The 14,033-nt window shown below is 38.6% G+C and overlaps 1 protein-coding gene across 4 annotated transcripts in view; it reads left to right on the top strand.

Moving 5' to 3' along the window:
* The window catches only part of LOC125465982 (BTB/POZ domain-containing protein 2-like), a 39,379-nt gene that overhangs the window by 17,590 nt on the left and 7,756 nt on the right, over positions 1-14,033 (top strand). For all 4 annotated transcript variants that reach the window (XM_048560042.2, XM_048560041.2, XM_048560043.2 and 1 more), the window contains 4 exons: positions 1,768-1,873; positions 5,202-5,399; positions 11,828-12,020; positions 13,407-13,494. In XM_048560042.2, coding sequence (XP_048415999.2) covers positions 1,768-1,873; positions 5,202-5,399; positions 11,828-12,020; positions 13,407-13,494 — 585 coding nt within the window. The remainder of the gene's footprint in view (positions 1-1,767; positions 1,874-5,201; positions 5,400-11,827; positions 12,021-13,406; positions 13,495-14,033) is intronic.

The following is a 14,033-nucleotide window of genomic DNA, read 5'->3' as shown; positions in this document are numbered from 1 at the left end:
TTCTAATTGGAACACAGTACATTTCCTTTATAATCCAACATAACCCACAGCTTTGTTAAGACCACACCTGGAATACTTCATATAGTTTTGATTGCTGTAGCCGAGGAAGAAAATGCTTGGTGTGGGCCCATTGAAGATCCACTTAAATGATTTGTTTTTTGGAATCAGAATGTTGGCTGACCCTGTATTGTGTGGAGTTTGGAAGAATGAGGGGATTTCATCGCAATGCAAGATTTTAAGACTGTACTGGCTGGAGACCGAGAGGCAGGGTTTCATCCTCCTATCTATAGACTTCAAATCTAGAGGAATATAGGTGATGTGATCTTGTCCTGAGATGAGGGAAAAATGTTTTCACCTGTTGTTTTGCAACTTCTTGGATTTGTCTACCTCTGTGCTTTCTCAGCCATGAAGTATATTTAAGACTGGGATAGAATCCAAGAATACAGTCCAAAGAAAGTGAGGGACATTTGGGATTTTGGAAGAAAGTGGAGTTGAAGTTGAAGATCAGCAGTGATTTTACTGAATGGTGGAGCTGGTTCAAACTCCTGTTTTATTTTAAATCAACCTTGGTCATCTTTAAAATGCTGACTCCCAAATTCTTTGGTATATCTTTAACTTTTTAAAGGTGATTTATACTGAGAATTAGTTTATTGGCCCTCCTGTACACTCTTTAAAGCCAGATCGCCCACTATGAAGATACCAAAGTGTAACAGTGATCCAATTATGCAAGGATGAAGTAGTATTTCACAAAAACAGGAAATGCTGTAAATATTCAACGGGTCAGGCAGCATCTATGGAGAGAGAACAAAACTAATGTCTCAGGTCAGTGAGCTTTAGCAGAACTGAAGTCTATAGTTACTCTTGTCCATCTTGTCCCTTTTTAAAGATGTGGATTACATTAGCCTCCTTTCAATCTATAAACTGTCTGAGAATGCAAAAGCTAAGGAAATTATAGATACCTGTCCAGCCTTGTTGAGATATGTCTGAATGGATATTATGCATCAGAGTTGCTTTTTGCATTTCAATTCCTTGAGTCTATTCGTCACGTTTTAATTTCACTGGTTTTCTTATCAAAATAATTTAAATTCTAATCATGGACAATTTTCAAGAATACATTTATTCCTACCATACACAGTAAGCCCTCTGTAACCTGTCCTTGAGTGTCATTCAGATATTAGACAGAATTTGTTCTGAGTCATTGTATAGCAGGAAATGATTCTTTCATTGCTTACACAATTTTCTAGAATCCTCTTTTTTTGCTTTTTAGTTGACTAAATGGCTTTTGTTTTCCTTGGCGTGTCCTTAAATTTAAACTCTGGTTCAAGATTGCATGCCCTTTTTTGTTTTTATAGAAGTGTTCTGTTCACTTACTATGTTTTAAGCTGGATGGAGATACAGAAATGTAGCAAGCATAGGAAATTTTAAAGGAAAAACTCCTTAATGAAGGAAATCAGTTTATCAGCTTTCATAGTCTTAATTTAGTTCAGTTTGTTTTTACTTCATGACTATTTGCATTGCACTTGAAAACACACATGAAATTGAATAATTTAGTTGTTACAGTAAAAACTTTACTTGAATTGAGATTCTGTTTTAAACTATTGTCCTAAAAGTCTGGTTTAGTATGTATTCAGATGCTAGAAAATGAAATAGCAAATTTTGATGCCTGTCAGATAGTCTCTCTTTTTTTTGGTACCGTTTATTTGCAGGAGTTAAAATGTTTACTTGAGTACATGTTGTTCAAGTCTAATGCAGTTGTTTGTTCCTCAGGCAAGACTCTTTGATGAGCCGCAGCTTGCCAGCTTATGTCTGGAAAATATTGATAAAAACACTTCAGATGCAATCAATGCAGAAGGTTTTACAGATATTGATTTGGGTAAGTGTATAACTAACTTAATTTCAAAGGAAGTTGATAAGATTTTAGGTTTTTTTAAACAAAACTGCAGTTTTTTTTGGATGGAACAAGGAATGATATTTTTGTGGTAAGAGATGGGGAAGAATTGATTTTTGTTTTTGGGTTTTTTCATTTTTGTTAATTCAAATTCTAATTCAAAATGGATGGTGTGATTTTTATGCCACAGTTTTTAAATATGACTTTTGTGACTGAAAACGTTGGTTTCAAAATGAATTATTAGTTACCAGTAATAATTATTTCACAAATATTAATTGTTGTGTTTCAAATGTTCCGATTAAATTAGATTCCAAACTTAGAATTATGCAGCCTAAGGCAAAAATTTAAACATAAAATCAAACAGCTGAGGTTTTTTAAGCATTATTGCCCATCCTGAATTGTACAGAGGGCAGTTAAGAGTCAAACACACTCCTCTGGAGTCATATGTAAGCCAGGCCAGGTGAGGATGGCAGCTTCTTTGTCCTAAAGGACATTAGTGAACCAGATTTGGCAATAATTTCATGATCGTCACTTGACTGCTAATTCCAGATATTTATTGAGTTTAAATTCCACCATGGCAGAATTGGAACCAGAGTCCCTAGAACATTGCCAGGATCTCTGGATTAATAGTCTAGTGATAATACCACCAGGTCATCACCTTTACCCCCTAAATTACATGACACACTTTGAGAATGAGGGTTATGCAGATGTATGAGATGTCTTCTGAACCATAGGATGTGCTGCTGCTTTTATAGTTGGCTCCAGGTTTTTTTCCAAAACTTTTTGTTTTGACTAGAGAATTCTGATCTGGCAAACCAAATTTATTGGCAGTGATGGTGACATCTTCCAGGTTGTCTTGGCTGCTTTGCACGTTCTGCTATTGTGAACAAGTTCTTAAAAATTCTTTTTAACCTTTTGTAATTACTTCAGGTTTTTTTTAAAAGTTCTGTGTAATATTTCTGATTATGACAAAATGTATATGTAGCCTTAAGGCTTTTGACTGGATAGTAACCTAGACTTGAATTTCTGTACTATTTGGACCTGACACATTCCAATATTGCATCCCATATTTAGTCCCTCTATCTAGTTTTTTAAGCGTAATGGAAATGTTAGTACCAAACCATACAATAGCTGTATAGTGTAATATCTTGCTTACACTCAAACTTAGAATTAATTTTCAGCAATTGACCTGTATAACACCGAATGAAACCACATATTGATAATGAAAGTTACTGCCACTGCAGTCATTTGAGCATGTACTACTTTTTCTGAAGTATCTGGTACAATCCAAATGCTTTTCTCTCCCCTCACCAGTGTCTTCAATGGGTTTACAAATTCCTGAGTGTATCTTCCTCCAACAACCTTATATCATCTTATATACTGTGTCTATATCACTTCGCTTGCAAGTTTTTACAAGAATAAAACACCAGTCCAAAACTCCAGACCTTTGGTTGTCATTTAGAATAGAATTAGCTTTTATTGTCATATGTATTCACTGGCGTGAGTACAGTGAAAAGTTTACAAGTTGCCACTTATGGCCCCCTCTTGGGTACAGATATACCTAGGTACAGAATTTTAGTACAAAGCAGAAAAAAAACAACTTAATTTCTTAAGTGTCACAGTTCTTCTCACTAAAGCACAGAAAAATAAAGAAACAGAGTTGATAGATTCACATCGTAGTCTATAAGTGCCTGGCCATGCTGTACTAGCAGTCTCTCAAAGGCTTGACCTTATCCTCACTACCGCCTTGAGCTGCCTGCTCCTCCTCTCGCTGCCTCAGGCTGCTTGTTCCCACTCTCGCTGACTGCTCCTGCTCTCTCTGCTGGCAGCTCAAGGCGGCCTGCTATTTAATACAAAGTTTGAAAGCTAATTGCATATGAAAACATTAAATCCAGTTTATAATCTAAATTTACATAAAATTAGACTTTGAAAGAATAAAAATAAAGCTACAATCTGATTACCTGTGTATTGACTTACCATGTGCCCACATTTGTGTCAGTTTGCTACATTTGGTTCCCGAACTATTGAGTAGAATTTTTAAAATTTTGCATTGTTCTTGGTAAAACTTTATTAAACACCCAGTCATAGGAACTATATAAATTGCAGTATAATATCAAAAAGAGAATTCAACAGAGTGAGAAATTAAATTGTGTTACTGTACATGCATTATTTTGATTCTCCTCTAATTAAATCAGGATGAAAGAGACCTGTTTGAGACCTTGCCTTCTAACTTGATCTTTAAACAATTACTATAAGTAATGTTGATTTATTTCACTTGTGTTGTCATGTGAAAAGTATAGGGCTTCAGTGATTGGGTGATCCTACCTGAAAGATATCAAAGCATCCGGAAGCAGTGTTACCCATCGGCTGTAGAATTCTTTTTAAAAACTCTTTCATTTGATTCAACTGCAATGGAAATCTACACCATTGCTTGCAATCTAAAATTAATAATTCTTCAGCTATCAACTAAATCTTTGAAGAATATGCAGTATCCCAGTGTCTCGTGGTGTTGTGTCTGGACTTCATCTTCTTCATCTACAGCTTCCACCTATCTCTCAGTAACAAGTTGCTGTAGATTAGCTGTAGAGAGGTCTTCACAGTGGGACTTAAACAGCTCTTCAACATCCTCACTCTCCACTTTTTCAAATCCACTTGCTTTACAAGATCAACACTGTTTGTTGATTCTTGGAAGCTCATCTGATAGATCAAAGGTTTAAAAGCTAGGGAAGCTTCTGCCAAATTGCATGATTGATACTTCCTCAAGGCCACTTGTGAAGAACAGACAAATTTTAATACTTATTTCTTCATAATACTAATTCTCCTTTTTATAAATCATTTGCCCCACACTCTAACTTTACAAAAATGTACTGAGGTGAAGCATTGGTAACAGGATGCCTGTGTAAAACTTTAAAAGTTAGTGCACTTTAGATTCTTGTATACATTGCTTGTGAATTTTGCTAATGTTATACAATCTAATTGCCTCCTGCCATATTAACTTGGGGCTGGCTTACTTTGGATAGTTAGATGAGATGGAAATTGCCCAGATGGATTTTCAATATATCTCATAGTGCTGTAACTCTACAGTTGGCACTTAGAGAGCTCTTTAACATTTTAATGTTTGCCTCTTAAATTGAAATTCTGGGTTTTGACGTTGGTCTCTGGACTTATTACAATATTGTAACTTTATGTATTGGCAGACAGGATTGAGACTAAGGATTTTTCATTTTTTTTTAAATGGTGTATTTGTTACTAAGAAAAACATCTCATCTGGAAGCCTCCAAGTTGCTGACTTTAGCGCTTGTCTCTGTCACAGATACACTAATGGCGGTCTTAGAACGTGACACTCTTGGAATTCGGGAAATTCGGTTGTTTAATGCTGTGGTTCGCTGGGCAGAGGCAGAATGCCAACGACAACAGCTTCAACTTACTCCTGAAAACAAACGTAAAGTTTTAGGAAAAGCATTGTCACTCATTCGGTTTCCTCTAATGACAATTGAGGAGTTTGCAGCAGGTAACTGTGACTATGGCGTGATTTATCTCTTGAAAGTTTGAAATAAATTTGTAAGATTTGACATAGTGCGGTTCTCTTGTGTATGAAACAGTTCAACTTGTTTTAATTTAGTAATCAGTGCTTCGGATGTTCATGTTATGCGTGTCCAGACATTGAAGAAATATTTTTAAAAATTGGATATGTTTAGACAACATTATGTTACAGTTGGTTCTGCGATGGTTAAGTTTCTGTGCACATCGCGTAATAGAAAATCGTGCTGCTGAAATGGGGCTTATGGGAAAAGTGGGGTTAGGGGCAGACTACCAAAAAAGTTACTCAATCTCTCAAAAACCTAACACAAAAGATAGCACAGTTTGAATAAAGTGTAATTCATATCTAATAATGAAATTAAAGTAAATTTAGCACTTTTTATCTTGAAAAAGTGTCAAGATGACTTGATGGGGGAAGAGGTTTTGAGGTTGCTCTGTTGTTAATGCAGGGGCTGAGGGTCGTCAGCATCCCCTTCAGGTGCAGTTGTGGTTACAGTGTTAGGGTGAAAAATAGCCACCCACTTCTGGATTAACTATGGTTCATTGTCTTCCGACTCTTTCTTGGGGAATGGGTTAAAAAAAAATCCGGTTTTTGCTGCTTTGCCTTTTTTCTGCTTTCATAAAGAAGCTGTTCATTGGGTGCCAAATAAGATTTTATTCCACCAACTGCTACCCTACTGCGTTCTGCATTGCAGTTGTTTTCCTTTTAAGAACTGCAACTGCCTCTCAATTTCCCTCGGGATTAAAGACAAAACAGGAGTAGAAAGTTTTTCTCGTAGTGCTTTATCTTGGACTTCGTCTTCTTCATCTCCAGATTCCACTTCCTTCTCGTCAACAAGTTGTAGATCAGCTATAGAGAGGTCTTCACAATGGGACTCAAGCAGCTCTTCAACATCCTCACTCTCCTTCAAATCCAACTTGCTTTGCAAGATCAACACAACATTCTTTGACCCTTAGTTCCTCTGTTAGGTCAAGGGTTTTAAAATCTTGAAAAAAATGCCGGGAGAAGCTTCTGCCAAACTGCATGCAAGCAGTCCTTACTGACATCACCCCAGGCCTCCACGATTATGTCAATTGCATTCCTCATGTTAAGGCTCTTGCAAAATTAGAATATTATCCTTATCCCCATCAGTGGCTGCAATCTGTCTCTTAAATGTGTACCTTAAATAATAGGCCTTAAAACCTGCTATTGCACCCTGGGCCATGGGTTGAAGGAGATAGGTTGTGTTGGGGGTAGAAATATCACTTATGTTTTCAGAAAACTCACCAGTGGTGGAAGGTTGGCTTGGTGCATTATCCAGGCTGAGGAGAATCTTGAAGTCCATGTGATACTGGCACAGAGACTCTTTCGGAGCTAACATTGCATGTGCTCAGGAAACAGCCTGCAAAATGATCGTGATGTCGAACTGTATGCCTCCGTGCACCAGTCAAATTACACTATAGCTAAGACATGTTTGTGTTTTAGAAATAGTGTTTCCCAATTCATCAGTCATGTTATAGCCAATTCGCATTGCTAGAACGTGTTGTAGCAGAACCAACTGTATTGAATAATTGCAATTTTTCACTTTATTGGACCAAAGCAAATAGAGTTTGTAATGGTGATTTGAGCAGGTTTATCTGTTAGGAACCTCTTATGCGAGTTCTACTCTGTTTTTCTAAACAATCTGCTCTAATCTAGCCTTGGCTGTTTTTTTGTTCATAGCCTATGCAACACATGTATAACCACCCCATCCCCCCCATATAATAATAATCTCGAAGTATTAAGTCTGCAATTTTTGGAGAGTGAGGAAGATTATGCCAACTTTTTCAAAATGACGGGCAGAACCCTGATAAATTCCCACTGCTATTGCTAACACAGCCCATTTTGTTTAGTAATGTGGACAGGGGTGTCGGGGGTAGGGGTGCAGTGTACGATTTGCATAGGGAATCTGAACTGAGCAGAGCCACTTGGACTTGATGCTGAGTTCAAATAGATTGCAATTTTTGGTATTCCAAAAATCTTAACACACTGTCGTAGGAGCCTCAAATTAATGTTCTTTAAGGATGAATGGGGTTTGTTTGAATGCCATGATCCAGATTTTAAAGAAAATAAATCCATAATTGTTAAAGTTTTTTTTTAACTTTGGTTTGTCAGCGTTTGCACAAACCACCATGTGCTGGCACACTTCGATTTGCAGGCCATCTGGTCTGGATAAGAATGAAAATATTACTATCTGTCATTACATTTGCTAGTTAAATCCTTTGACATTTCACCATGGCTATTATTTTGTTGTTCTGAATCTTTGAGTTTCAAAACCCACAAATGCCTCAGCAAGGGATTCAGAGTTCACAGTTTGACAGTTTTAAAAAAAATTGCAAGTTTACTTGCTTTCGTGTTTTCTAAAATGTAAGTTTCTCTTTAAGAGATCTAACACTTGAGAGTTGAGTTGAGTTGAGTTTGGTTGGCTTGGTTTACTGTTCTGCAGACGTTTTGTTACTGTGCTTGGTTACATCCTCAGTGCAGCCTTTGAAGCGTCGGTATGTTTTCCTGCCTGGTTTTTAAGCTCTGGGGTCCGTTGCAATGGATTGCCTCACTTTTGGTTTTCCTCCGTAGCGGAACATATTTGGGATAGAGTTCAATGTGTTTATTGATAGCGTGCTTCGTGGAGTGCCATGCTTTCAGGAATTCTCGTGCTGGTCTCTGCCTAGCCTGTCCCAGGATCTTGGTGTTGTCCCAGTCAAAGTTGTGGTTCTCCTTGTCCATGGGGATTGAGATGAGTGAGTATTGGTCGTGTCTTTTTGGGGCGTGTAGAATCTTTCTGATGCTGTTCCTGTAGGCATCTCCTGACCCAATTCTTTGGATATCCGTCATCCTTGAACACTTGGAAGAGGTATTCCTCCTCCTCTTGGCATAGTTCCATGTTGCTGCAGTGTGTTGTTGCCCCTTTAAATCGTGTTCGCTTCGACACACTCATCACGCTATCCTACATCAGGAATACGTCAGAACTCTCCACAAGACTTCTACCACGGTAGGCATCAGAGCGGCACACAAGCCCACATCACCCCTACGACAAGTGCTCACCCAAACTAAAGACCGACTCCCCGCCAAGGATAGGACCAATGTCATCTACAAGATCCCCTGCAGAGACTGCGAGAAACACTACATCGGACAAACAGGAAGGAAACTAACAAGAGTACATGAACACCAACTGGCTACAAAAAGACACGACCAGTACTCGCTCATCTCAATCCACATGGACAAGGAGAACCACAACGTTGACTGGGACAACACCAAGATCCTGGGACAGGCTAGGCAGAGACCAGCACGAGAATTCCGAGAAGCATGGCACTCCAAGAAGCACGCTATTAATAAACACACTGAATTCGACCCCATATACGTTCCGCTATGGAGGAAACCCAGAAGTGAGGCAATCCATTGCAACGGACCCCACAGCTTAAAAACCAGGCGGGAAAACACACCGACGCTTCGTCAGAGGCTACACTGAGGATGTTACCAAGCATGGTAACGAAATGTCTGCGGAACAACAAACCAGCTCAGCAAGCCAATCAACCTCAACACCCACAACCTGAAGTACAGATCTACTCCAAAGCCTTAGTGAACACTTCAGAGTTAAAACCTTTCAATAGGTTTCGCAAATGGGAGACTTTTCACTAAAAGTATGTATATGTGAGAGCTTTATTAGGTTAGTGTTTTTCCATTTCCATGTATCCATTGAGGACTACCTATCGTGTTTGATACACAGTAGCCATGGAATTGGGACTGAAGAGCATGAGGAAGCACTGACTTCTTTTGAAGTAAAAGTAATGTGGATGATAGGAAATCTGTAGATGTGGTATACTTGGGTTTCCAAAAAGGCATTTGATAAGATGTGACACCAAAGGTTACTATATAAAAAAATTAGTAAAAAGCTATGGTGTAGGGGTAACATTTTAGTACAAAGGATTTAGCTAACAGGAATCAGAAAGTAAAGATAATGTTCACTTTCAGATAAGTGGTTATTAGTAGAATGGCATTGAATCAATGCTGGGGCCCTAACTATTTATTATCTCCGTCAGTGGCTTGGATGAAGGGATTAGGAAAGCAAATAGAATATTGTTGCTTATTGCAAGGAGAATGGAATTGTTTTTTTAATAGTCAGCCTATTCAGATATTATTTGCATGACTGTGAACTTAGGTCTCGTTGACTAGCGGTATGGTCAGTACTAATCTTCCACAAGAAATGGAATATAAAAATAATGAAGATCTAGTGCAGCTGTACAATTTTAATGATACCACATCTGAAATGCAACATACAATTTTGGATTCCTTATTAAAAATATAATTGTCCTAGAAGCACTGACTTCTCTTGCCATTTAAAGGGTTGTTATAAAGTCCATGGATAGTAAGCTCCTGATCAATTGAACTTAAGGTTGTAGCTTTTTTTTTAAAAAATGAACACCAGACACCACCAAAAGGTGACAAGATATAAATTCAGTGGCTACCTGGAGAGGAACCCTGGAATGTGGCACCTGAAGGTGAAATGCATGCCAAACTGAAGTTAATCTGGCTGTATTGGGAGAAAAACAGTCTGGACAAGAGACAGACTTGCATTTAGAATGCAAAAGGACAGCAGTTTAAAAATTATTTTCACCACTATTGTGTGTGTGCTGGTAGGCCCAAGCACTAGAATACTGTGAAAATCAGTCAAAAACCATTCACTCATCACCCACATGTTGCATGTAAAGGACACTCACTCGGAGTACTACAAACCAGTAAGCAAGCCAATTCAGAAGGAAATAGGAATTTCACCTAATCTTTATGAGATCTTTATTAGGTTAGTGTTTTTCCATTTCCATGTATCCATTGAGGACTACCTATGGTGTTTGATACACAGTAGCCATGGAATCGGGACTGAAGAGCATGAGGAAGCACTGACTTCTTTTGAAGTAAAAGTAATGTGGATGATAGAAAACCTGTAGATGTGGTATACTTGGGTTTCCAAAAAGGCATTATTCTAATCTTATTGAAACGTAATGCTACTTGTGATCTGACAGGGCATATTCTGAGAGGTTTTTTTCAATGGGAGAGAGTATGGCTAGGACACAGTTTAAAAATAAGTGGTTGGTAATTTAAGGTGGTGACGTGGGAAAATAATTTTTCTCTGAAAATTTTTGGTATGTGAAGTTCTCCTTCCCCAAAAAGCAGTGGTGGCAGAGTCATTGAACATTTTTTAAGACTGAGTTAGATTCTGTGACTGTAAGGATATAGGAGACAGGCAAAGAGATGAAGCCACAAATGAATGGAAGTGGTGGAAAAAGGTCATGGGGCTGAATGCCCCCTTTTAGTGTAATGAAAGGCTGCCTACAGTTGTTACCCAAAATTTGACAAGTTGTATTCCTAAAGTTGCCTGTCTCAGTTCTTGCCCTACTTCCTCCCTGCCTCAGTTTTCTCTCTCACTTCTGTGATACTGATCAAAGATGCTGATTCATGAGTGTGCACATCTGCAAAAGGCATATCCTTTGATATTGCGCTAAAATATCCTTTCCTTCTATGAATGTAGACTGAAAGTACGAACGAGCTATTTGACTGTGAAGAATACGGCAGTATGGCCTGATCCTAGTCTTTTATCTTCTATCAGAAATTTGCAGGAGTGTAAAGATTTTAGATTTATTTAATATTGTCACTTGTACAGAGGAACAGTGAAAAATGAATAAAATCACAACATTCTGGTGCCATCTTGGATTACTGAATAAATTGTATAAGTATCAAAATACTGAATAAATTGGTATTAGTAAAACTGAAACAGCTTCAAAAGTTCATCGCTCCCTGTCTGTAGACTTCACCCTCTGTTCTCCTCCAGTCACTGCTATCCAACATAGACCTCAGGGTCCTGGAAATATGCTGCTTTTCTGCCGCCACCGGTGCAGTCACTTAGCCGTCTGCCATTTCTGAGCTCAAGACCGTCATGCTGCATGGGTCTCGCACAACCTCCAACATTGGACATCATCTGATAAGGTCCTGGCTTTGAGTCGACCAGTAGGGTCCTGGCTCAACTTCTGATGCCATCACCTGACATGATTTGAGGCTAAAATTAATTCAGTCATCATTTCATCGAAAGGTAGAGCACCCTAGAAGGGCCAAGAACCCTACTCTCCTTCCTCGTTCCTGAGGTCCAGTCATCACTTGGCTTCCACTTGCATTCTTCATAGGGGCCCCACTGAATATCGAACATTTCTTTTTGGTTGTGGTTCCTCCCCTAAGCATAAGGATAGCAAAACCAATTGTCTGTTCCCTACCACCACCATGGCTTAGTTTCTTGATTTGTCTGAGTCAGTGCCAATTGGAAAATTTAGTTCTATTGGTAACTAATTTCTAAAATCTGAATAAAATCAAGTAATAAAATGTTTTCCCTCCCACAGGACCTGCGCAGTCAGGAATTCTAACAGACCGAGAGGTGGTTAGTCTTTTTCTACATTTCACAGTCAATCCGAAGCCGAGAGTAGAGTTTATAGACAGACCCCGCTGTTGTCTTAGAGGCAAAGAGTGTAGCATCAATCGTTTCCAACAAGTGGAAAGCCGTTGGGGCTACAGTGGTACAAGCGATCGAATAAGGTAAGATGTTTCTATACAGCTGCATCCTTCCAATGATTCATTGGTGACTGGAATTAGTGATTTTGATATTGAGAATAGTAAATTCTGGATGCCCCATGTGTTTGGTCATCCTTCATTTGTGAGAATTGGCTGCCTGAACAGAAGTAGTGTTTAGTGCACAAGAGTCCTTTTTTGTCTGCTGTAGATCTCTCAATCATCCAGGATTCCTGTTTCAGATGTCTACCCTATGATCCCTCAGTAGAAGGTTGATTGTAAGGTTCACCTTTTGTCATCACTCCCCCAAACCACAGCAAGTTTTACTAAACTTCTATTGGTGTCTGGACTTTAATGAATAACTGCGAGTGCAATAAATGGATATCTATCAGCACAATATGAACAACAAAGAAGGGAACAAAATGTGAGAGAACTTGTACAAAAATGCAGTCTTTTCGGAAACATTTAAAAGTCAAACCTTAATAATATAAAGTCTTTTTTTTAGACATCTTTACCTAAGCTTGGAACTTCAGTGTTCCTACTTAATCGATAATTAAGATCACTTGCTAGGGGATATGTACCACTGTGTTGCAATTGGGAATGTGCTACTTGGGCACTAGCAATGAACTGATGTAAGAACTTTTAAATGCCATATATACTTGAAAAGGGAAAATTTGCAGGTTTAGGGGTCAAAGATTAATTTATTAACTATTTTAAAGACATGAAGGGCAGATTTGGCCACCTTCTGAGCTGCGTGATTCTAATGCAGTTGTTTTCTTATTCTCTAAATTCTGTTTGCAAGTCACTGCCCCATTAAAACTAGGGTATATGAAGTTTTTGTTTGTCTTGGACCACACCTTAGTTGGAGGAACCTTGCAGAATGTGTGTAAACAATTTAAAAGAACTCAATTTAAGGACTATCTTGAGCCCAGTTCTTCTTTTTACTTAACCAAGCCAAAACAAAATTTTGATAAATGAGAACCTTTCTCATACTTCTGAAGTGTGGAAAAATCTGCTATTTCATTGGTGGTTTTAGGTCCCTGATCCACTAATTTGACAACCATGTTTTTTTTAATAAAAAGTCTAATAGATTTTCACCAATTGAAAAGAAACTCTGCAGCTGAAGAGTAGCTTAAGCTGAAGTATAGTTTAGAAAAGCAACATTAGGCCAAAGGCACAGTCGCCCAGATAGTCAGAATGGATCGAGTGTCTCAGTTAGGACGCTTTAGCATCAAAGTATGATTTAGCAATTCATATGAGGAACATAGTATCCTATTAACAGTTGAAGTATATTTCCAGTGAACAATATCGATCTGGCGTTTGGGAATTGACTGGTCAGTTTTTTTGCTCTGATTGAGAAATGATTGTATTTAAACTGTTCTAATATGATCTTGTATATTTTTAATCCTACAGGTTTACTGTGAATAGAAGGATATTTGTGGTTGGGTTTGGCTTGTATGGATCAATACATGGACCCACAGACTATCAAGTAAATATACAGGTAAAAGAAATATTTTGGATTTATATAGCATTGTTCAATAATAGATCTACGCCTGTTTGACAGCCACTTATGCACTTCTCTGAAGTGTAGTTATTGGTATGATACGTAAAATATTGACAGTTTGCTCGTTCATGATTTAGATTAGATTCCCTACAGTGTGGAAACAGGCCCTTCGGCCCAACAAGTCCACACCGCCCCTTGAAACATCCCACCCAGCCCCATCCCCCTATAACCCACCTAATCTACACCTCCCTGAACACTGCAGCCAATTTAGCATGGCCAATCCACCTAGCCTGCATATCTTTGGACTGCGGGAGGAAACCAGAGCACCCAGAGGAAACCCACGCAGACAAGGGGACAATGTGCAAACTCCACACCATCAGTTGCTCGAGGCTGGAATCGAACCCGGGTCCCTGGCGATGTGAGACTGCAGTGCTAACCACTGAGCCACCGTTCCACCCCTAAAGGGGGCTTGGACATGATTATAATGTTGAATGTGTAAGCTGTTCATGATGCTTGTTGAGGTCTAAATATTGGCC

The sequence above is a fragment of the Stegostoma tigrinum genome, chromosome 30, assembly GCF_030684315.1.
Source record: "Stegostoma tigrinum isolate sSteTig4 chromosome 30, sSteTig4.hap1, whole genome shotgun sequence".
Taxonomy (NCBI): Eukaryota; Metazoa; Chordata; class Chondrichthyes; order Orectolobiformes; family Stegostomatidae; genus Stegostoma; species Stegostoma tigrinum.
This window is presented reverse-complemented; position numbering and strand designations above follow the sequence as displayed.